Source organism: Leptonychotes weddellii, chromosome 5, assembly GCF_054177405.1.
Source record: "Leptonychotes weddellii isolate Sample4059 chromosome 5, ASM5417740v2, whole genome shotgun sequence".
Taxonomy (NCBI): Eukaryota; Metazoa; Chordata; class Mammalia; order Carnivora; family Phocidae; genus Leptonychotes; species Leptonychotes weddellii.
Genome location: NC_138373.1, coordinates 91,975,255 through 91,999,897, shown reverse-complemented (window position 1 = coordinate 91,999,897; position 24,643 = coordinate 91,975,255). Strand labels below are relative to the sequence as shown.

General features: G+C 36.5%; 1 protein-coding gene across 8 annotated transcripts in view; it reads right to left on the bottom strand.

Moving 5' to 3' along the window:
* Positions 1 to 1,109: 1,109 nt before the first annotated feature.
* DNM1L (dynamin 1 like) overlaps positions 1,110 to 24,643 on the bottom strand; it is a 43,199-nt gene continuing 19,665 nt past the window's right edge. The window contains exons 3-21 of one of the 8 annotated variants that reach the window (XM_006727684.3): positions 23,476 to 23,514; positions 21,993 to 22,039; positions 21,526 to 21,597; positions 19,125 to 19,211; positions 17,019 to 17,181; positions 15,643 to 15,763; positions 14,642 to 14,773; positions 13,595 to 13,801; positions 10,286 to 10,406; positions 9,908 to 10,063; positions 9,571 to 9,660; positions 8,089 to 8,181; positions 5,470 to 5,526; positions 4,523 to 4,600; positions 4,170 to 4,202; positions 2,181 to 2,357; positions 1,912 to 2,021; positions 1,620 to 1,779; positions 1,110 to 1,369 (exon numbers count right to left, since the gene is read on the bottom strand). In XM_006727684.3, the coding sequence (XP_006727747.2) occupies positions 1,313 to 1,369; positions 1,620 to 1,779; positions 1,912 to 2,021; positions 2,181 to 2,357; positions 4,170 to 4,202; positions 4,523 to 4,600; positions 5,470 to 5,526; positions 8,089 to 8,181; positions 9,571 to 9,660; positions 9,908 to 10,063; positions 10,286 to 10,406; positions 13,595 to 13,801; positions 14,642 to 14,773; positions 15,643 to 15,763; positions 17,019 to 17,181; positions 19,125 to 19,211; positions 21,526 to 21,597; positions 21,993 to 22,039; positions 23,476 to 23,514 (2,000 nt within the window). In that variant the 3' untranslated portion in view covers positions 1,110 to 1,312. The remainder of the gene's footprint in view (positions 1,370 to 1,619; positions 1,780 to 1,911; positions 2,022 to 2,180; positions 2,358 to 4,169; positions 4,203 to 4,522; positions 4,601 to 5,469; positions 5,527 to 8,088; positions 8,182 to 9,570; positions 9,661 to 9,907; positions 10,064 to 10,285; positions 10,407 to 13,594; positions 13,802 to 14,641; positions 14,774 to 15,642; positions 15,764 to 17,018; positions 17,182 to 19,124; positions 19,212 to 21,525; positions 21,598 to 21,992; positions 22,040 to 23,475; positions 23,515 to 24,643) is intronic. The other 7 variants (XM_006727685.3, XM_031032043.2, XM_006727686.3 and 4 more) reach the window with 7 other exon arrangements.

Genomic DNA, 24,643 nt, shown 5'->3' with positions numbered 1-24,643 from the left:
TTTGTGAATAGTACCAATCCTAGAAGACTGAATCCATTTTTTTGTTTGAGATCAGTTGCTGAGCCTGTTGTTTGCTAGTAAATGGGTGCCGTAAGCTCAAGTTAACAGACATGTTGCCCTGCCACGAGGCCTTCATAAATGTCATAACTTAAGAGAAATGTTAACATGTTCAGTAAATTATGTATCACAGATACAGTATGTTAGAGATGGAGCTAGATGCCTTAAGGATTTTGACCCGTCTCTTAAAATTTATAATGTAATTCATATCAAGAATCACCTGGGGAATTTTAATAAAATATGAATATGTTGTAAACCTCACCCCCAACCTCTGAATGCATTTTAGTAGTCTAAGCCTTCAGATGTGTGGCTGTGTCTGGGTATTTTTCTTTAGATTATTATAGAGTTTCACCAGTATTTTATAATGTATTTTGTTGGTGTGAAGTAAAAGTTAACTAACTTTTCTTTACCGATAGAGAAGATATACTTCAATGATCAGCACAGGATTCGGTTTTAAGTCCCACCTCCAAGTGAATCTTGGAGCATGGTCTAAGTGACCTAATTTAAAGATGTATCTGAATTATTATATTTGAAAATCAAGTCTAGAGGACTGTTTTTAATGCAGGAAAATGTAATTCATGCTTCCAGGTTTACGAAAAGATCAAAGATATTTTGATTTTTAACGCACTAGGGCAGCGTGGGCCCAGAAGTGAAAGGGCTACATAGCTACACATTACGCATACCGCGTCACTGTCAACGTTCCAGATCTTCTTTCTTACTAACACATCAAAGGTCGCAGAGAAGCTCAATAAAACTGTAAATCGAAGGACAGATGGATTACAGTGACTGTGAGTAACTTGTCAACTCACATTTTTCAAAGCCAGACCAGTTTATAACCAGTTTATAGTGTGCATGCATTACAGTTGTAGGAAATGGTGTCTGGGTGCGTTCTTCTTGAAGGACTAGGCAGCAGCTTTAAGACTACTAACATTACACAGGTCATTTTATCCACAGGCAGACTGCTTGTACAACTAGAACATTCACAGCTCTTTTTAAGTTCAGATGAAACGGTCACAAGGAAGACTTGATGTATATTATATGTACTGGGCAACTTGAGAAACAGCCATTTATTATTTGGATGAAATGTATGATTTGTTCTGCAATACAGAGTAAAATTTTCAGTTTATAGCCAGTCTCTTCACATGAGCAGATTCATACCATTGCAATACACAGGAGTTCATAAATAAAATTCTACTCAAGTAGGCAGTAACTAGCAGATTTCGAGTCAACAAAGTCTCTTATTATATAGATCTCTTCACCAGAGATGAGTCTCTCGGATTTCAGCAATTATTTGACTGGCTCCTTGTAATGCCTAGATTAAAAAAAAGATTATAGATGCTTATTAAGTTATGATATCAAAAAACCTGAATTATGTGGGGGTAGATTTATATTAACCAGTATCTTCTCTGGAATTTGAATCTAAAAATCTAATCAAGTATCAACCAAAAAAAAAGATTAGCCATCATCTGAAGACTATGTATCTCCAAGGTTCAGAACGCATTAACAACGTAGTGTTTGTATCTGTGACCCCAAGTGTGAAAATTCAAAGCCCCTGACAGTACCTTCAGCATGTCCGCTGCTTCCTTCCTGCGCTGTGCCATGTCCTCAGATTCGGTCAGAAGATCATCCAGTAAGGATGATTTATACAGCTGTCCTACTAACTCGCTCTGAAGAGTATCTTTCACGTGATTAACCAAAAAATGCATTACTGCCTTTGGCACACTGCAAAACAAAACCAGCAGATGATCCACTGATGTAGAACAAAAGCCCCCAAATTTTAAAACACATGTATCTTTAAAAGATTATGGAATCATCGAGCAGTATTAGAGTCTGATGTAGTACTCTAGTACTAACCTGTCTTGAATATTCTTTCTGACAATAAGAAAATACGATTTGATGAGTCGTTCAATGACCTCACAATCTCGCTGTTCACGGGCAGATAGTTTTCGTGCAACAGGAACAGGCTAAATGGAGTGAGGGGAAGAAAATTTTACTTTTGTGCTTTGAAACGGCAGCCTTTAACAGTTAAAAGTTCAGTACGTTTTTGTGACTTTTGGTCTTTTGAAGTGTTTTCCTAGTAATGTGGCTATCTTATTAGCGCTTACCCCATTCGCATGGCTTACCACGTCCAGCAGATTCACAGCATGGCCTTTTTGTGGACTGGCTGGCATAATTGGAATAGGCTTTGATTTTTCCTCAGCTAATAACTCTTCAGCTTTTGAAGTTTTCAGCATTCCTCTCCAGTTGCCTGTTGTTGGTTCTTGAACACCGTCTCCAACCCCACCGCCTCCAGATACAACCTGAAATAAACATGTTCCAAAACCTATTCCAACTGCATCCGAGCTGACATTAACTAAACAAAGTTCATTTTCTTTGACAGCTGTCAAGGAGAACACACATCCAGTACCATCTGGAATTTCATCTATTCAGACAGACAACAGGGTCAGAAAAAGATCGTGTGTGCCATGTGTAACTGGAATCCTGAGCTATCGTAAATAAGAGGTTCTGTTGTCATTTCTTTGCAAGGCCTCAGCCAATAGATTTAATTTTTATCTTTTGCTAACTTTAAAATTCTTCCTTTCACCAACCCTCTAACAGATTGTGGGAAAAGTATAAACTGCCCTTAAAAACGAGTGCTTATTAAAAGCACAAAGAAAAACAGAACTGCCATTCAGCTTAATTTTTTCAAAGTAACCTTACACGCTGTTGAACTATGATCTCTCCAAAAGTTCTATGAACTCGTGTCTCAGCAACTTCAGAGTTTGTCTATTTTCCTAGTTTACATTCTTAACAGTCAACAAAATAGGGTAAAACTACAAACTCTGTAATAAGAATACACTCACAATTCTTAGGCTGATAGTGACTTTAAGCTGCCTAAAATGTGGAATGTGACATAAACCCAAGGTAAGTTTCCTCACTATACTCTTAAGGATCTACTGAAAGAAATCTAGTCATCACCAGTACTTTTGTACCTTCTTCTCTAGGATATAGAAAAAATGTTTAGGATAATGGGAAAAACAGTAACTCATCAACATTTAAGAATGTTTGTAGATGCTCTTTAAAAAGATCTTACAATCTAAAATGAGTTAAGATGGCATCCAAACTTTTTTGTTAAGAAACATCAGTTTTCAAAACATAAATGCTCATAGATACAGAGAAAAACTGGGGGTCAACTGTAAGGTGATGGATGCCTAACCAGACTTTTGGGGTTGATCACTTTGTATTGTATACAGATGTCAAATTATAATATTGCACAGCTGAAATGTATTCTTAAAAAGTCAGTTTGGGGTATCATTCTGAATCAAAACGCTAGCCCAAATTTGCCTCTACTACAAATACAGGCAGTATTTTTATACACTAATCTTAAAATGACTTATATTTTTAAATGCCTGTTAACTACACCACGAATGATAAAAAGGAAGGTAAGCACATTCAGGGTGATGCCACGAGTGAAATAAAACTTAAAGCAATGATTTAGATAGTTCTCTGTAAAACCTGAGCACAGTGGGCTGAGAGAAGATAAGACATTCATAAACTTTTGAGGTTTAGAACCTTAAATCTGGACAATAACTGAGGAAAGGAGCTGAAGGAAGAAAGAAAAACCAGAAATAAGGGTGGGTCTGAATAATTTACTGATTATCTCATTTTTCCCCCAAAAAAGGTCATCAAGAATTGATGGTCTCAAACTCTCCCAGTCCCTGTTTGCTCTGAATTCGCTTAAGCTGCTGAGGCACATGCTAAGCCCCAGGTTTCGGGTGACAAGGCATACTGCATGGCCACTCAGGCAAGCAGCAAGGAGGGGCTGACCCATTAGTAACAGAAGATCTCAGAACCTTTAAAGAGGAAATGTTCAAAAGTATGAACTTCCATCTCTGGAATCTTAATTCCTACCACAATATTAAAATCAACAGGAAAGCCTGTTGTTACTTAAAGAAATGTTAAAACTAGAACTAATGCCATCTTACAAAGCTTAGTTAGGTAAGAGAAACATTAAAAAATGGAACACAGACAAGAGATAGATGCTACTGTACAAACAGCTTCTTCAGTGGTTGTGAAGACCGTGTCTCAGTGAGAACCAAAGGTACATTTCCATTCTGAAGCAAGAGACTCACATTTTTAGTTTCTCTTCTGCTGTCCTGAATTAACTGTTAAAAGATATGTTAAAACATGCAGTTTAACAAGCAAAATTTAAATACCAATAGCTTGAATTTCAAAAGTGCAGGATAATTTCCTCTTTAAATTATTTTTGCGTGTGCATCTTCTATATTGCAAGCAAAAGAAAGGCATGTCAACAATAATTTATGAAGTATACACTGTCATATAATTTAAAATTCCTATTAGACTAAAATGATCCAACCTTAGCACAACATCCCACATTTATGTCCAGTGTACAGTGTGTTGTTTCCAGATGGTATATTGCACCAACCACTAGGCATGCAGGCTTAGATTAAGAATCAGAACAGACCTTGCCATCAGCCTCAGCAGAAGCAGCAGGGGAGGGCTCCTGGGAGGCAGGTGCCAAAGCACTTGGAACTTTATAAGACTAAAGGCAAAAGATGCAGGGAAAGAAAATCAAGGATGCCAAAAATTCAGAAACATTCTATTAAGTGTAAATTTCTCTTCTCTGTATCAAAATAATAAAGTAACATGAAAAACAAAAGCAACCATGGGATATAAAATTGTTTATTCTTCCCTATTTCTTGTCTATTGTCATCTTTGTTACAAGCCTTCTTCAGATGAGTAAGAAAAATCCAAATTCAAAAACTTCATTTTTATTTCTAGAATCTGGTAAGGTCTTTTCTGGTAAAGAATTCAAGGTAACAGATTTGTTTACACGCATTTTAATCTATGTAACCGTTATAGAAAACTAAAACCTATTATGTACATATTATCTTCCCTCTCCAAAATACCTTTGTGTTATAGTAAATTCATTGGTCATTTCAACTGATTTTATAAAGTTGATAAAGTCACCATAAACTTTGTTTTAAAAGCTCGATACTTAGGGTGGCTCAGTCAGTTAAGCCTCTTACTCTGGTTTCAGCTCAGGTCATGATCTCAGGTCCTGAGTTCGAGCCCTGTATGGGGCTCTGTGCTCAGCATGGAGTCTGCTTGAGATTCTGTCTCTCCCTCCCTCCCTCCCATCTCTCTAAAATAAATCTTTAAAAAAACATAAAAGCTTGGTACTTAAAAATCCACCTTAAAGCATTTTTTCTAATGTATTCAAGATACCATTATCTTTAAATTACTCAACCTCTTTTTGAACTTGCATACCTTTACTCAAACAATGAAATAGTTCCAATGAAATAGTAAAGGGAGAAGAAGAAAAGACGACTACTCCTAGAACTGAGTAGTATTAAGGCTTACCAATCCTTTGCATATTGGGAATATGATTTTAAAATACTCGTTTTTTACCTTGTCTCGTGATACAGCTGAAGGTAATTCTCTTGCTAGCCTGTTTCTCCTTTGTTCCTATAAAACACAACCAAACAAAACCCAAGTGATTATCAGAGCACTGAGAAAGAAGCCTACCAAAAAATGTTCAGCTGAATCGAAAAGTGTGGAATAACTTACAGTATATCCTCTCACTGCTGGGACTCATGTCACAATTTTATTTTAAAACAAACAAGAAATCATTTAACCCAATGCTTCTCAATCTTTTTTTCTGCCCAACACACCTGAAGGATACAATACAACGTCAGTAACAGTGGCTCCCTGGACCAGGATTCTCAATTGAGAGGCGATGGGCTGACATCTCTGCCTTTCCCGCTGGGAGTCAATGATGTAAACTGTCCCCACGTAAACGTGTGCACAACCCTCCAGCTCACCGTGTGGAATCTTAAGTGCACAGATGATGGAAAACTTAAGCCTTTAAACATCACTCTAACCTGCACACCCATGTGTGAAATTCACACAACTCCCACACACACAACCCCAAATACCTGTGGTGGAGAGAGGTTATCCTTTAAGGACGTTCCATTTTCTTTATCCTAAACTATCTCCCAGAAATAAATGTTGTGGTGAAACAGTCCTTTCTGTAACCTAATGTAATAGACTGACCGCCCACTCTTTGAATTGGCCAGTATTACAAGGTAACTCTGGTACAAAGCTTGAGAAACTGTGTTAAATTCAAATCAGCAGGTAGTGAACACCTACTGTATGTCAAGCACCATGAGAGGGGCAGGAGTGAAAACAGAGAAAGGGGGGTGTTTCCGGCTCCCTCGCAGGCAGTGACAAAGACACAGGAAAGCATTTAGGTTAAATAAAGTCAAAACTGCTCCTAAGGAGAAACCATTTCATGAGCACTCTCAAACCTGCAAAAAAAGATGTTAACCAAGCTTCCACAGTGATCTTTCATGGGTAAGACTTTCTTTTGACAGATACTTGACTAATTTTCATTTTTTTCATGAGGGAATCCAGTGATACAAAAAATATAACAGATGATAAAAATATGTGGATTTTAACAATCTTCAGAATAATTAAAATGTACATTTTGAAGAGGGACACGAAGCAAAAGGCAGGAGAATGTGGAGCCCAGAAATTCTCATCCTAGTCTGTTACCAGCCAGTTATGACCTTAGCTGGCCTGGACACCAGTCCTGGCTTATTTAACTTTGTTAACTGGACAGGTTACCAACTCTTCCTAAGCCCTCAGTTTTGTAGCCTGTTAACATTTTCTACCCTCAAAAAGTGGTTGTAAAGATTTAATGAGAATATCCAAGTTAAGTTCTTTGCCATGAAATCGTTAAAAACGACATGCTCATTTGTTTAAAAAACCAAACTTAGCTGAACTCATAAATAACCTTGTCAGTATTACAAAAACTTCCATACATCAGTTTTCCATTGAAAACTGGTTTCAGGGGCGCCTGGGTGGCTCAGTCGTTAAGCGTCTGCCTTCGGCTCAGGTCATGATCCCGGGGTCCTGGGATCGAGCCCCGCATCAGGCTCCCTGCTCGGCAGGAAGCCTGCTTCTCCCTCTCCCACTCCCCCTGCTTGTGTTCCTGCTCTTGCTATCTCTGTCAAATTAATAAATAAAATCTTAAAAAAAAAAAAAAACAAGAACCAAACCTTATTCTAAGACAGTGTCTACACACTCATTTTTAACATAACTTTTCTAGTGCACTTTCCAAGTGCTTTAAAGTGCCTTAACATGCCTTACTCGTTCGTGTCCGCTTTGAAATTTTTTTTCTGACACTGAGTCACCTCAGCTAAGCAGCTAAAAAAAAAGTTCCCTGTACCTGTTAAAGAGAAAATGCTTGTTTCCTCCAACAGTGCCGGCAAAATAAGCACTAAAATAACACTGTTACCATCTGTGGGCCTCAGATTCCTCATCTGTTCAACCAAAGGACTGAAGCTGATGACCCAGGGTCCCGTCCAGTTCCCAAATTCCATGTTTGCAATTTTCTCCCTACCCATATGCATAAAAGGAAATTTTATAAAGAAGGGGACTCCAAGGTCTTACTGGATTAAGGAGTAGCAGAAAAATTTACTGTTCTTGGATAAAAGTAGCTGAGAACAAAAGTAGCATCTGGATAAATTGCTTTATCCACCAGCCTTGTCTCCATGTGAGAGCTTACACAACTTGCAACATTCACCTCAAATGGAAAAAAAAAGAGCCATGAAATGCAGCCACCCAGTACTGGTGAAAATTTACTATTTAGGTAAATCTTGGAATGTCCTTCCCAGCTTTCAGAGCCAAATGAAAACAATTTTAAACACTCAGTTTTCCACTCTTGAACCTGAATAAACTACACCAGTTACTGAAAGGGAACAGGCAGTCCACACTAAATCAGTGCATCCCAGATCCCCTCTGACTTGCAGTCGTGTAAACAGATACTTAGAATAATGCTGCCAGGTGGTTCTGGGAATTAGATTTAACATAACAATGTAATGCCCTCAGCATACTTCCGGGGATGTAGCGATACAATAATGTGGTCCATGTGTGTTTTATCGTTATCCCATGCTCAGTAAATTTGATACAACTGATTTACAACAGATTTTTCCTCTCAAAAGTGACAATTCAAATGGTATTTACCTCTATATTATTGTTCATTAGCCCACAAGCATCAGCAAAGTCTGGATGTTTTGTGTTGATATAAGCCAATTCAATTGCCACTAAGTTATGGACCTAGAAAAGAATAAAATTAGGCTTTAGGAAACATGAAACTTAGTAAACAGTTCTAAAAAAGACACTATGGGACCCTGATGCCTAAATCAATACTCAATAATTATACTCCAACTGATGGCATATTATGCCATATAATAATCTGCTCTATCTTTTGAATTATTTGTATCTCAGCATCTAAGATTGCATTTCGAAAGGGGGAGGGGAGGAAGTAACCTTAAGGTAGTCAGAAGTACTTTGTTAGGGGGAAAAATATTCCCTGATGCAAATCTAAGTTCCAAGGCTTTATGTAATTTTGCTATTAAAATCTCAGATCATCTGCTATTCCATGTCACAAAGTTTCAGTTCAGTTTCAACAAGAAAACATTTCATAATCAGATATAAAAGATGTTAAATTTGAGTAAAAGACACATTTAAAGACCTGAGATAATGATTGATTAGCCTCAATTAGACACATAGTTTAAATATTATATGTGGTTTGAAATCCTAATGGGACAATAATCCAAAAAGAAAGTTGAAATTAATTCCTCCAGCACTGCAGAGATTAAACTAACTCCTTCATTTGCACTGTCCTAACGAATCTCAGGTATTAGGAGAGCACTAAAACGTCAAGAACCAAGGTGAAAAGCATCTCTTCAAATGAAATTCCAATGATTCTGTGCTATCACTAACTCTGAGATCAGGCTAACTATATCCCTGCTCCTTCAGGCTGGGGGTTACGCTTGCTAGGGAAACACCCGAGGAGCAGTGCTCACATTCTACACTTCAGGGATGGTTTTGTAGTCTTAGTAAACCTCCATTGGGGCTCAGCACCACCCTGAGCCAAGGACCCAAATGCACTGTTAGTGACCAGAAAGGGAAACTAAACACTCAGCCAACAAATAGAGACATAAAAGCAATCTCAAATGCTCATCCCATATTTTTGCCAATTTCAGCATTTTTAAGGATAGCAGCAACCCACAAAATAGTAGCAAGCAACCATGATATTACAGCATTGGGTCATCAAATAAGCAAACAAGAAGTGGCCAAATGACCCCGATGTACCAGAGTTAAAATAGCTTGTATAAAGGCTCAGTTTACTGGGGCTGAAGATAAAACTAATTTTCCATTAGATCAGTGGTGCTATATAGTAGAGCAAAGTTATTCACAATCCCCAACAATGACTCCAATCTCATGAAAACCTGTGGCTGCAGGCTAACAATGATTGAAATATGAAGAAAAATGTACTTTATGCCAGAATTACCGAAGTGTCCTTTGAAATAAGTGAGGTTCACTTCTTTTTCTTCCCAATACACTGGGAAACAAGCCTAAACTCTAACGTACTCCTATTGCTGTACAAAAAAACTTCTTTAACAGTGGTTACAATGATCATTTGTGAAAATAACAGCTCACCATTTCATTTGTAACAGGCAACCGTTTACGAAGAAGACAAGTCACTACTTCAACTATGGCATCATGAAGTTTAGGAAACCGCAACAACTCCTATATATGATGGAAGAAAGAAAAATAGAACAGTCTGCCTTGTTTAAAGGAAAATTAAATAATCACCAAAACAGCGAATTAGACTTTAAGCTACATTTAAGCATACTACTTCAAATCACTTTCTGATCGGGAAAATGCAGATTTTAAGTTACCTTTAGCCCATCTTCCATGTTTCCTCCCACCCCAGGAAACCAGCACTTCCTGTCTTGTACTACCTCACCTGACATGTGTGACATTTCGCAGTTACCTGTGTACTGTAATTGCTACAGTGCTGAATGATCCTTTGCATTTCCTCATGAACCAGTTCCACACAACGCAGGCTGGGTTCTTCCAGACGTTTGATTTGCCGCTTGACCAGTAACTCAAATGAAACTTCAGGCACAAACAAAGCAGGACGAGGACCCTAAAAAAATTTTTGAGCTCTTATTATAACTACACAAAATTTTAATTCTTCCCTAGGTTAAAATAAATCATGTTTTTTGGTATTTTTCATGAAAAGTGCTTCCTAATAATCAAGTATGAGAGCAAAAATACAATTCATTTAAAAAGATACAGCTAATGGGTTAAAAAGTGTAATAAACCTTTAACCTCTTTTCAAAAAATTCTAGAAGTTGAGCATACTCACAGTAGCATTTCTAATGGCGGTCAAAATGTCAATAGTGTTAAGGCCACCTAGTGGGTCAACAGATTCTAAAGTTCGCCCAAAAGTCTCATGGAAAATATAACATATCCTAGCACCACCGCATCTGAAAGGCAATGAAGTATATGGTTTCTATTATTACTAAAAGGGAAAGAAGCTACAAGTTAGAAGTCTTCCTATAAGCCTTTAAGGTCTTATTTTCTGAGAAAGTCTCAAATAATTACATTTAGATAATTTTCATGTGTTCTCAACTCCATTATGAACCAGTTTCTCTTAATTTTTTCTTTTAATGAAGGAGAGTCATTCAACAAAAAGGCATTCATCACATGTATATGTGCGTGTTGGCGTGCACACACACACACACACAGAGTAACTGTTTTGTCAGAAAACATCAGTTCACTAAGTACTAAACATCTTTTCTCTGCCCTAGTTTTCTTGACTATGAGCTTTTTAAAAGACAAGAAACAGAATCTTACTTATTTCTGTTTATCCACAATTTACAGGAGACACAGACAAACTTTTCCTGTAAAGGACCAGATAGTAAATAGTTGAGGCCTTTCGGGCCACAGAGTCTCTGCCACACGACTCCGTTGTACCACTGAGCACAAAAGCAGCTACAGACAAAATATAAACAAATAAGCACAGCTGTGTTCCAGTAAAACTTACGCACGCTAAAATTTGGATTCTACATAATTTTCCCATGTCATGAAATATTCTTTGAATTTTTTTCAACCATTTAAAAATGTAAAAATCCTTCTTAGCCAATGGGCTACAGTTTGCTCCTGCTTTAAACAAATTAAATCTCTGTTACGCACTACTTTCTTACAGTTGTCTAAGCAGAAGGTACTAGCCTAACATGCTAAGTGAAATAAGCCAGACACAAAAGGACAAATATTGTATGATTCCCCTCATATAAAATACCTAGAATTAGCCAATTCACAGAGACCGGAAGAGGAGGGAACAAAGAGATACTGCTTAATGGATACAGAGTTTGTTGGGGTGATAAAAATTTTAGAAATAGATGCGATTTGATGATTTGACAATACTGTGACTTTAACTGGATGCCATTAAATTATACTTAAAAGTAGTTAAATTACCAGTCTGCCTCCAACCTTCCCCTTCTCCACCTAATGTTCCATAACGACTAGAATTATCCTTCTAAAATGGGTACTCCTCTGACTGAAAGTGTTCTTTCAGTCAATTCTCCAAATTCTGAAGATTTTTGGCTTTCCACGATTTGTTCTGAGATGCCTTTGCTGCCTGCCTCCTGTTATATCCTGTCGCGCACATGCCGTTCTCCAAATACACCCCGCGCTACTCTTTGCTGTCCCAAAGCCTAAAGCACCCTTCTACTTATTGCCTCCCAAATTCTATTCGGAGCCCAACTGAAACAATTATTTTTTTTTTTTAAAGATTTTATTTATTTATTTGACAGAGAGAGAGATAGTGAGAGCAGGAACAGAAGCAGGGGGAGTGGGAGAGGGAGAAGCAGGCTTCCTGCCGAACAAGGAGCCCAACGCAGGGCTCGATCCCAGGACCCTGGGATCATGACCTGAGCGGAAGGCAGATGCTTAACGACCGAGCCACCCAGGCGCCCCTAAACACATTCTTAACTATGACACTCTCCCAGTGCCTGAGAGAAATGTAAATGGTCTCTCTTCAATGTTTTAAAGGCTTAAATGATTACAGATATTTGCTTTATTAACTACTTATAAAACTCCCCATATATGTCATAAGCACATTTCTGGGTATGTATTATATTTAATAAATATTTAAATAAAAATACTTGATTATATTCCTGTTTGCCACATAATTGTGCCTCGTATTACCTTGTTCTACCTTACCCAATAAGCTTTTTTTTTTTAATTTTTTTTTTTTTAAGATTTTATTTATTTGCGAGAGAGAGAATGAGATAGAGAGCATGAGAGGGGGGAGGGTCAGAGGGAGAAGCAGACTCCCTGCTGAGCAGGGAGCCCGACGTGGGACTCGATCCCGGGACTCCAGGATCATGACCTGAGCCGAAGGCAGTCGCTTAACCAACTAGCGAAAGGCAGTCGCTTAACCAACTGAGCCACCCAGGCGCCCACCCAATAAGCTTCTTAAAGGTTCATCTTAGTAATCTTTATTTCCCTCAATATTGCCATATATATGTGTGTGTGTGTGTGTGTGTGTATATATATAAAATAACCATTCACCAATTAGTTCAATACTGTCTATGGAGTTAACTCACATAAAAGGCCACCTGGGTCACACAAAAGCACACAGAAAATTCACACAAGTGCATGTATAATTTCACAAGTGGTGAAATCTGAATATGCTCTGGGTTGTACCAGTGTCCATTTTCTCATTCTGTTACTGTACTATAGTTATGCAAAATATCAACACTGGGGAAGATGGGGTTAAGGATTAACAGGACCTAGGAAGGTACATTTATTTGCAACTTCCTGGAAGTCTATAATTACTTCAAAATTAAAAGATTTTTTTTAAATGAGAGTTCAGAGAAATGAACATTCTTATATACTGCTAGTAGTAAAACAATACAATCTACTAACAGTATGACAACAGTAAGAGATTGTTAGGATGTTCCTACCCTGTGACACAGTAATTCCATTCTAGGAATTTAGCCTAAGTGTTTACTCCGATACCTGCCCCCAAAATAGTCCATCACAACACTGTTTATGTATGTGTAGGAATAAAAACGATCTACCAGTAGTAGAGTACTGGTTCAAGAAAAGAGAGTGTATCTAAAAAGTAAAATGCCACGTAAATTTTTAAGATTGATTATAGAAATCTGTAATTAATATTAGTTGTTTGTGACACGGTGATTTAAAGAAATGATTCCAAAATAGCATGACAGTATTTTGATCTGATTTTTGAAATACATTTATAATGTTTTACAGATGCATAGAAAAATGTCTAGGTTCATGCCAAAATTAGCAGGGACTATTTCTGGAGGGTGGAATTAAGTAATTTTGTCCTCCTATTCTTTTTATCTGCATTTTCTTTTTTTTTTTTTTCATGAAAAACTATAGTGTGTCAAAGAAACAAACATTTAAAAAGTTAAACTACCAAATATTTTTAAATACTTCTCAAAGTCTTGTTTAAAAAAAACGGAAATTTTTACTGTGCTTTACCTATACACATACATCAGACATCATCATTATTTCTGCAAAATACTATTCTGCAGATAATAAATCACAATCAGAAAATCTCAGAGTTAAAAGTCACTGTTACAAAAGCTAAAGCAACCCAGCAATTCAAGTAACCAAATCCATAGAGAAATTTTTTACTTACAGCTCTGAAGTTTCAATATATTTTGCAGTTCCTTCAATAGTGTTACAATATTCTGTGGCAAATTTGGTAATAAGTTGGAGTAAAGTAGCACTTTTATCATCCACAGGTTCACCATAGCTATTTAGGAGAGACTGATACTGAGCAGCTAGAACATTTATTCTTGTTTTCAACTCTGGTAAGCAATCTCTGATGTGATGCATCAGTAACCTAATAAAGGTTACAAGAAAAGATTTAAAGTAAAACTGTATTTTGAAGACCCAAATAAGTCAAATTTTTAAAATGCCGATAATGGTAAAAGCTGTCAAATAATTTGTCCTGGCAGGAAAAAATGCAATTCTTGGGCTAGCAGTAAAGGCTTATTTACTGAAAAAATGACATGAACAAAGACAACTTGGTCAACACTTTTTAAATTTGCCTTCAACCCATCAAACTATAGCATTTGCTAGTGAATCAAATATAAATTGAAAAAAATTTGATTTCTGACTTATCTTTTACAATGAGTACTTAGCACAGTGAAAATCAATATTAAGATCCAAGTCCATCAGCCTTTAAATTATTTAGGGAATAAGACAAAGGTAAGAGAAAACAGCTTTCATTTCAGTCATTTATAAATTATCTAGAAAGGTTTTCCAGTCCCTCTACCATCAGTGGGTATTAAGGATTCAAGGTATATACTTTAAATTCTTTTTATGAATAAGAATAGAAGAAGACATCCTAAAATAAGAATCGATTATGTGAAAATTATTTTAGTTTAGGTCCTGAAATCCCAAGTGGAAATTAAGTCATCTGCTACCTAGTTCTATTACCAAAAGTAAATTGACTGTCAAGAACTTCATAATTAAGACATTTTAAAAATTCCCTTGAGCATTCCTAGACTAATTTAACGCCAACCACCTGAATTAAAAAAAGACATCTACATTATACGAACATACTGTACAAGTAACAAAACCTGAAACTACACACAAGAATGTTATGAAAATATAAGGAACTAAAAATGAGAGCTCTCAGACTCTCATTGGCAAACCAAAGGGACCTGAAAAGTGTTACCTGTTTAGAGTCCTAGCAAGATACTTTGTTCCATTTCTATTAGCCAGAGATGGGTATTTCTTTTGAAGGAAAGCATATTCATCACGGATTGAGTCAGTTACACTCTTCTTATTGTTAATATCTAGCTGGCTCCTAAGGTTGAAAAATAACAAATTGTTTAATTAAAAGTCAGCTGTGTCCTCTACATACCTTAGATGATTGATGGTAGCACCAGACACTGTAGTAATGCCCGATATGGACTGTGTTATCTAATTCGTGCAATAATTCTATGCAGTAGGTATTATCCCATTTTATAGCAAAGGAACCAAGGTTCAGGGACATTAACCTACCCAAGGTCACATTTTTACTAAGTGATACTGAAGATCCTTTACAGTTGTCTGCTTTATTCGTATGTCCTACCTCACCCATACTTCAGCTTTTTTTTTTTTTTTTAATCCCCCCTTCTCTTTTCATGGTATAAAACTGTTGCATTTGTAAATGACTGCTCTTTAATTATTTTTGGTAGAAATTAGTTGTCTGTATATGGATAAAATATACAGCTGGTTATCATATTTATACTTTTTTTTTCACCTGTCTGTCCCTGTTACTTCAGAGTACTGCTTTTGACAAGAGTTAATGGTAACAATGAGGCGAAAACTATTCAGGTATTACAAGTCACAGACTGAATCTTGGCGGATTCTCTCTCTCTGTCAAATAAATAAAATCTTTTAAAAAAATTTTGTTAAAAAAAAAAAGATTTTACTTATTTGAGAGAGACACAGCGAGAGAGGGAACACAAGCAGGGGGAGTGGGAGAGGGAGAAGCAGGCTCCCCGCTGAGCAGGGAGCACGAGGCGGGGCTCGATCCCAGGACCCCCGGATCATGACCTGGGCCAAAGGCAGACGCTTAACGACTGAGCCACCCAGGCGCCCCAATAAATAAAATCTTAAAAAAAGAAAAAAAAATCGTATCTGCTTTGAAATGGGAATGCTGCAATTCTTATCCCATTCTTGATTGCTAACCTGTTAACTACTCCAATTATTCCAAGTTTGACTGGTATAACCCTTCCCATCAATACATCCATGGCATCAGTACCCGCATCCATGAGGTCAAGTTTAGTGATTACAGCTAAGGTTCTGCGACCTGGTAAATGCAAAAAAAAAAAGAAAAGAAAATGATCCATTAAATAAAGCTATTAGGTATTAATAAAGAAAAATCCTCATCTATAATCCCTCCAACATTACCTCTGTCATCATTTTGATAATGCTTTTCTAACCTTTGCTTACAAATACTTTTTAAAAACTAATTTTAGGGACACTTGGGTGGCTCAGTCAAGTCATGATCTCAGGGTCGTGAGATCAAGCCCCTTGTCAGGGCTCCAGGCTCAGCGGGGAGTCTACTTGTCCCTCCCCCTCTTCCTCTGTCCCTCCCCAGCTAGTGCTCCCTCCCTCTCTCTCAAATAAATAAATAAAATCTTAAAAAAGAAAAGTCACATGCTCTACTGACTGAGCCAGCCAGGTGCCCCTAGAGCTTACCTTTTAATCTAAAATGATGTGTGGTAAAAATTTCTTAAAAACTTGAAATTAAAAAAGAAATTCTTAAAAAGAATTTGTTTATGGTAATTTTAATTAGCAGTTATAGCATTAACCTTTCCTACCAAATTTTTATTTCAAATTCTTCTTCAAAGCAGGAAAAAAGAAACATGACACAGCTCACAGAACCTCCAAATACTCAGGTAAAAAAAAAATTAGCTCCTGTATGGAGCAAAGCTACATTTATTAGCACCAATAATAACTACTCGCCTACAAGCTGCCATTTTATATATACTAAGAGATGCACACCACAGCATTAGTCAAATACCATACACTGACCCACAGTATGAACTAAATTAGGATTTATGAACATAATCCTTGGGGTTATGAATGCTTCATAAAAGGATTTTACCTTTATTTCTAAGAATTTCCTCTGCCTTGTCTAAAGGTATTCTACCTCTGCAGAATGTAGATACCACAATTTTCTACTATACCATAAGAATCTACAATGATTACCTATTATGACGGTTATTTTTTGAAGTCAGCCATTCAAAAATCTAAATCATTTTATTCATACAAAACAAACCCTCTTTGCAAAGCCCATCTTACAATTTTAAAATCATTAGGCAACCATTACAAATATGGACATTACGTAAAGTGTTCTTGCCTTGACCATACAGCAACTAACCCATTAAAACTTTATTTTCCATCAGAATTTCTAATTATAAGCAAAACAGGATTGCATTATTTTTTAAATCTGTATTAACAGCTAGAAAAATTACTTTTAAAAATAAGCATTCCTTTCTTGAGGGTAGATTTACCACTGTTAACCAAGCATCTCATTCAATATTAACATCTGTCCTTACCATCTGGATCTACCTCTCTTGAAATCTTAAGTGCCTCTGATGTTGCCATATCTGTATTAGCAGCAGTGACAGCAAGGATGATGGAATTTGGATTACTGATGAACCGAAGAATGAGCTCTCTGATTTGAAGCTCAATATCCTTAGGTTGATCACCTACAGGCACCTGAACCGAACAGAGATGAGCAAGGAACTAATAATAAAAATCAACTCAGCTTCCCCCACCCCCATTTAATCTCCGGAATATAGGTATTACTCCATTCACAGATAGTTAAAATGAAGAAAGTATATACTACTACTAGTGCTATATATGAATTTGGTAGTATGTGAAAGTCTCAAAACGTATCTCTTGCAAATATCAAAGTTTACGATGTAAAGGACTGGTCAATGATAACTGCCTAGAGACAAATTCATTTGTTCATTCAATTAGCAAGTACTTATTGGCAGCCTACTATATTTGAGGCGCTGTTCTACATCAGATACGTCCCAGTAGTGATTAAAAAAAAGACCGAGGGGTGCCTGGGTGGCTCAGTTGGTTAAGTGTCTGCCTTCGGCTCAGGTCATGATCCCAGGGTCCTGGGATCGAGCCCCGCATCGGGTTCCCTGCTCAGCGGGAAGCCTGCTTCTCCCTCTCCCCCTGCTTGTGTTCCCTCTCTCGCTGTGTCTCTCTTTGTCAAATAAATAAATAAATAAAATCTTTAAAAATAAATAAATAAAAATAAAAATAAAAATAAAAAAAGACCAAAATTCCTGACTTCATAAAGTTTATATTTTAGTGATGAGAAGTAGATAATAAGCGAATACATATATATAGTATCTAGGTGGTGGCAGAGCTATGGAAAAAATTAAGCAGAACAAGAAGCTAGGGAATGATTAGAGAAGGTTATACTTTTAAATAATTATTGGATTATGCTTTTAAATAGAGTAATGAGGGAAGAAGTCATTCAGAAAATGACATTTAAGAGAATGAGCAGACAGCGGGAAGCCTGCTGCTCCCCCTGCTTATGCTTGCTTGCTCTCTCTCTCTGACAAATTTTTTTTTAAAAAATTAAAAATTAAATAAAAAATTTAAAAAAAAAGAATGCACAGAAACTGAAAGAGATAACAGAGGTATATGCAGCTATCTGGGGGAAGAATATTCCAGCAGAATGAACAGTAAGGGCAGAAAACTGGAGCAGAAAGAGAAGAATAACAGGGATACTTTCTCTTCTAAGAACTTACGCTTTTATGGTGAATGAGATGAAAAGCCACTGGAAAGATTTTGAGCCAAGGAATGACACAATCTAATTTTCACCTTAATAACATCACGCTGGCTGCTTACTTAAGAACAGATTATGAGGAAGACCTATTAGGAGGTTATTGCAGTAATCCAGCTGACAGGATAGTGGCTAGATCAGGATGGTAGCTATAAATTTGTAAGATATAATGGAATTCTGAATATATTTTAAATGTAAGGAGAGCCAAAAGGATCTTCTCAGAAAGTAGGGTGTGGAATAAAAAGTGTCATGGATGACTACAAGCTTTTTGGCTAAACAACTGATAGAAGAGAGCTGCCATTTATTGAGGTGGGGGAGACTACAGAAGGATCGAGTAAGGTTGAGGGATAAGGTCAGAAATTCAGCATAAGACACATCAGGTTTGAAATGCCTATTAGACACTTCAGCATACATGTCAAATAGATAGTTGGATATACAAGTCTGGAGATGTTTACATGCTGTCAGCATACAGACACTCATGTATTTAAAAAGCCATAGTTTGGATGAAATCATCAAGGAGGGGTAAGTGTACCCAACTGACAAGAGGTCTAAAAACAGCTCCGAGGCACTCACTGTGGAGACAATGGGAAGATAAGAAACCAGCTAAAGAGACAGAGAAGGAGTGGCCAGTAAGACTAGAAAGAAACCTGCAGAGTATGTTATCCTGGAAGCCAAGTAAAGAAAAGTGTTTCTAGGAGAAGGGAGGGCTCAACAATATCAATGCTGCTAATAGACCAAGTTGACTTGGGGGGAGGGGTGCGGAGCTGATTACTCTCATATGAGGTCAAGCAAAAACCACCACAATTGAAAACAAACATGACCAAATCCACAATGAATAACAACTAATCTTTACCTTGGTCATTCCTGGCAAATCCACAAGTGTCAGATTGACAACATTGGGTGAAAAAATCTTAAGATGAATTGGCTCAGGGCTTACTCCCTAAAAATAAGTTTTAAAGTATCATATTAAAATCACATTAAAATTTCAGTAAAATATAAAATGCTAAAGTACACTTCATTTCAAGTAGATAGACGTTAGATGCTTTTAAATATGAATTAAACCATGAACATTTCAATAATCAAACCCTGATGAAACACATGGCAAGTAAGACAGACAGCCACATAGTAGGTGATAATCTTATCCAATCCTATAACGTTAATATACAAAATGTATTTCCCCTGCATTACTTCACATTCTTTTCTCTTGATTCTGAACAGACACAACTTCTTAAATATGTTTAATAGACTTAGTGCTGAACAAAAGAAAACTGTATCATTATCCAAATTTATGAGGTTCTTGAGTAGAGAGTGATGCATGGGGTAACAAGTTATCCAAATCAACTTGGTTCCTAATCTTTGAATATCAAGTAGCAAAAGTGTATATTGTAAGAGATTCCTCGGAAAATTTATCCTGTATCTTCAGATCCCTGAATTCAAGTAGTGAGAATTTGGATAGTGAGAGATACCTCTATCTTCTCTCCCCTAGACTGAGATAATTATCCAGGTTGCCTTCTCTTCACCACTGGCCCTCTACCAGTTTTAAAGTTGAGCCAGCTGCATGTAAAAAGGCACACAGAAAATGTGCATGACTTATCTTTGCACATGCCCTTCTTTATCCTTGAAAACGTCCTCCCATCTTACCTATAAGGTATATCTTCTTTCATTAACCCAATGAAAATTCTAATTTCCCAGAAAGCTTTCCTGGAACATCCTTTACTCTAATATTAGATTACTCCAAACTACTTTTCTATTTCAAATACACCAATGCTCCAGAGTCATACGCTGACATTCAGCATACCCACCTAGGTTGTGTACTTCTCAGGCATTCCCTTATCATATCCAATACAAAGCTTTGCTCAAATGCCTTTACAATTTCAATCTCACAGATATTTTAAATCCTTCAGGGCTTTATGTTAGGCATATGAAATCATTTAGATATTTATACATACAAAATTACTTACATAAGATCAAAGTATCATTTACTTCATTACAAACATGTCTTAAGAAAGGAGAGACTTTTCACAGATTTGGGGGTAGGGCATTTCTCATCCTTTGGACGCTGTGGGTAAGAAAACCTGCTAGGTAAGTATATCACATCCCCACCATAAATTAAACATCTTGTTGGTATACAGACTCAATCTTTCATGACATTCAGTTTAGTGTAACTAAAACTTTCCTTTCTGAAACACTAGTCACATCCACTCTAAATTCTAGCCCTATGTAAAATTACCACCAATTCCTAAGTTCAGTAACTCCATGGCGATGCAGGAGGAGAGAATTCAGACTGGTATTATGATTAATAACATCCCCAAAGTCAAAATTATCCCCGATACAATTACAGGACTGAGGACAAGCTAACCTAGCTCCTCGCCACTTTTTCTACCTCTTCTATACAACACGATTAATTAGAAATTCAAGGAAGTATGGTAGCAGCATCAAAGGTTACCAGTCCAATAATGAACAAAGCTCAGTTGGTCAGAGAGCTAAATATCCTGACTAAGCACAAAGAACTAATATGGCTCCCAAATGCCTTTTTGTCAGGACCTTTCCAGAAATAAAGGGCTCAATGAATGCTTGTTGAATATTAGTACTGCGTTAGGGCCAACCTGTGGGATTAAACGGCCTCTGGATAATACAAGAATGGAGGTTTAAAAAATTTTTTTAAAAAGGAAGGGAACAGAGAGAAAGGTAGCAAGAGTAAACAAAGGAGAGAAAGCAGAAGCATTTATGGGAAGCAGTGATAGTGCCTGGTGTCAAGATTAATGGCATCTTGGACACCTAATTGACTTCAAATTCTCACAATATTAGAAAACAGGAGAACAGTTAACATTAGTTTTTATTTTCACTGAAACAACCTCTCTCTTTGCTTTCATAAGTAAATCTAGCCTCACTCAGGTGTAAGAAAGAGAGGTCTTCAAAAATCTCAGAAGTTACATAATGCCTCTTGAGTTAGAGTACAGTCAATCCATCAGATGAAGGTAACTTATTGTAGCAGTATTAAATAGAAAAATTATACAAGTGGTATGTACATCACAAGATCAAGAATAAACATCTAAATGAAATATCTAATAGTATATAAAAGTTCTAAGAAAGAAATGGGATTTTAAGTAAAGTTTTTATATATTTGTGAAAATCTCCATTAGTTTTGAATACTAGGACTATGAATTTCCAATGCCCATCATACATTACATACAGAATACTCTCAATGCTACATTTACTGATGTTTATATGTTCCAGCTCTAAAAGATGCCTACCTTATTATTTCCTGAAATCCTTTCTGTTTCATTTTCAATTTCTTGTCGAATTTCATCAAAATCCGTGTAAAGCTAAAAATTATTGAAGCAAAAAGCACAACACTCATAGTGAGATCAAGTTTTTAAGTGAGGGGTTTTAAATTTCAAAAATGTCTATGGATCTGCTTCACAGATTAGTGAATTCTAACATACAGATATTTTCTGAGCCAAGGAGTTCTATATGAGTTTTTCAAAGCTGCCTGATTCCACAACAGTTAATTTCCAAATTACAGTAAAGCTCAACTTAATGTGTTTTCCAAATAAACTGCTATGGTTAGAAATGTTACTAAGATAAGATTATTTTATAAGGAACCGTTGCTTCAAGGTAACATACCACACCGCCAATGATAAACTAAATTATCAAATACTTGTACAAAAAAATTTTTCAACATGTTATTTCTTCATAATATTCTTGTGTGATTGATTACCTTATTTTTGGTGTGAAGAAATTTACCCCATTCTTCTGCTTCAACCCCTGAAAAAGAAAAACTCCATTTATTGGGAACTATGGGAATTATCTTTTTATCTTAGGGATTCAAAAAGGCAACGTAGTATCATTTGTTTCTAATTTTGCCACTGACAAGCAGTACTTTAAGATCTACTAAATTATATTTAAAAATTGTATCCTAGATTTCAAGAAGTGACTATTTTCAGTTACTCACAGGTCTTCCTTTTGAAATCTAGATTTGAAATCTAGATTCTACAAATAAAATTGTTCACTTCTCTTCATATTTTGTATGTAATTATATCATAGCAGAAGTATATGCTTTGTTTTTAAATATCTTACACGTAAAGCAGTTTATATAATGAAAGTAACTCAAGCAAATGGCTAAAAGAAGAAAAACTAAGAATCCTACTGAGTGACACAAAAAGCACATATAACAGATTTACACATATACCTCAAGGTAAAAATTTGCAGTATGTGAACGAAACAGCTATTAAATCCATTTTTTTTTTTTTAATTTGGTTTCCTACTGACTACCTATAAGGCACAATGTGCTGTTCCTTTAAAGAGCTCCCTCAGTAGTGCATTCTGTGATTTATATGCACTTTCAAGGTGATTTTCCCCCTTTGGAAGTGAAGGTTGGAAAGAAATGAAATGAGTGTGTGTTGGGGAGGAGGGTGGGACGGACAGACCCTAGCATAACTATTGTACGGAGTTGCTACTCTCCATGAAGTTTCCCGTAATAGGTCTGTTCTTCCTGCACTTGCTGAAGAAAAGGAAAATATATTCACTGTAGGCACTGTTTCAAGTGGTCTAAATCTTGGCGAGCAAGTTTTGTTCTAGTTTTCTCCGAGAAACTAGACATGTTTAATTATACAAAGGTAACCTAACTGCCTTTCCTAAGCACAGCTATTCTGCTTTCGCCAAATTTAGAGTTTTAAATATCTTCATGACCGAGTTTATGAATAATGCATATCAGCCACTGAAATCAAAATAAAAATGACTAAAAGATATTCAAATAAATATTGAAGAAAAGGGATTCGATTCTTTGGTGGAAATGAGGTAAATAAAACTGGATCCTTTTTGCGAGTAAAATGCTCACCTACTTGAAGCTTAGTACCTTCTTCCAAGAAGTCTCATTGGAGGACTGGAGTAATATAGGTGAACAGAACTCACAGAAGCAAGTACTACATACCAAAGGGGTGTTTTTAATTTACCTTATCATATACAAGAGGCCTGGCTTAACAAGCATGTTTTTAAAAATAAAAATAAATTACATTCACCACCAAAAAAAGCCTGCATTCTGATGCAATGCCAAGAGGTAACGAGAACCACCTGCAATCAATCAATGTGGATAGGCAAATAAAAATGGAAGAAAAATAATGCACACAGCCTGTAAGGGTACAGAAGCACACATGCAGGCAGACTAGAAAAAGAAGGGCCAAAAACAAATGGATAAAGGAAACCTTTAGAAAGGTGTCTTGAGTTTTTCCATGTAGCAGGGTCTGTAGTTAAAGAGAAACAGCACAGAATGGTAAGTTTAGTGCTTATCCCTAATATTTTAAACCTCTTTAAAAAATCAAATGTGCAGAAACCTGAACACATTTCAAATGCACAGAGCATTCAATTACTCAAAATTTACAACTGTAACTCCCACTACCATTAATTATAATTAAAGGGATGCAGAGATTTTAAGTGATATAAATGAAGCATACTAGGGCGCCTGGGTGGCTCAGTTGGTTGGGCGACTGCCTTCAGCTCAGGTCATGATCCTGGAGTCCCGGGATCGAGTCCCGCATCGGGCTCCCTGCTCGGCAGGGAGTCTGCTTCTCCCTCTGACCCTCCCACCTCTCATGCTCTCTCTATCTCATTGTCTCTCTCAAATAAATAAATAAAAAAATCTTTAAAAAAAAAAAATGAAGCATACTATGTGTCATAATTTACTGTTATTTTCCATTACGACTAATTGTGTTACCTCTGGTTTCTAGTTCTAACACAACTGGATTAAACTTAATTCACTCTCCAAAAGTTTGCCTTAAATATTTGATATATTTGATATCTATGACTATGGGAAAAGATAAATTGCCTGGTACAAAAAAATCTACAAAGCATACCAAACACATCTTTCAATACATCGAAAGTAAATATATACAAGTATTTACCTTATTCACAAAGATTGAGCTTTATAAGGGATTATGATGTTCTTTGAAATATATACTGAATTTAAAAGAACACAAACAATTTTGAATTTTGGTCTTTAATCAGCATGCTACTGTTGGATTTTGCCTAAAAAGAGGAAAGCTTAATTTATTTCTTAAAATATATGAAAGATAATCATGAAGTTCAAAGTTCAAACTAAACCACCATCTTACTCTAATGTTTCCGGTAAGATTTTATCAGAAAATTCTTTTACATTGGCAAAAGGGGGTGCAAGCTGAGAAATTCTATACACTGACACCTCAATTATCATATCTGGTTGGCAGAATGAAGGATTCCACATTGAATAAAATTTCCTGATAATTAAATTATGTCTATTAAACATTAAAATATTTTTTGGGGTGCCTGGGTGGCTCAGTCGTTAAGCGTCTGCCTTCGGCTCAGGTCATGATCCCAAGGTCCTGGGATCCAGCCCCG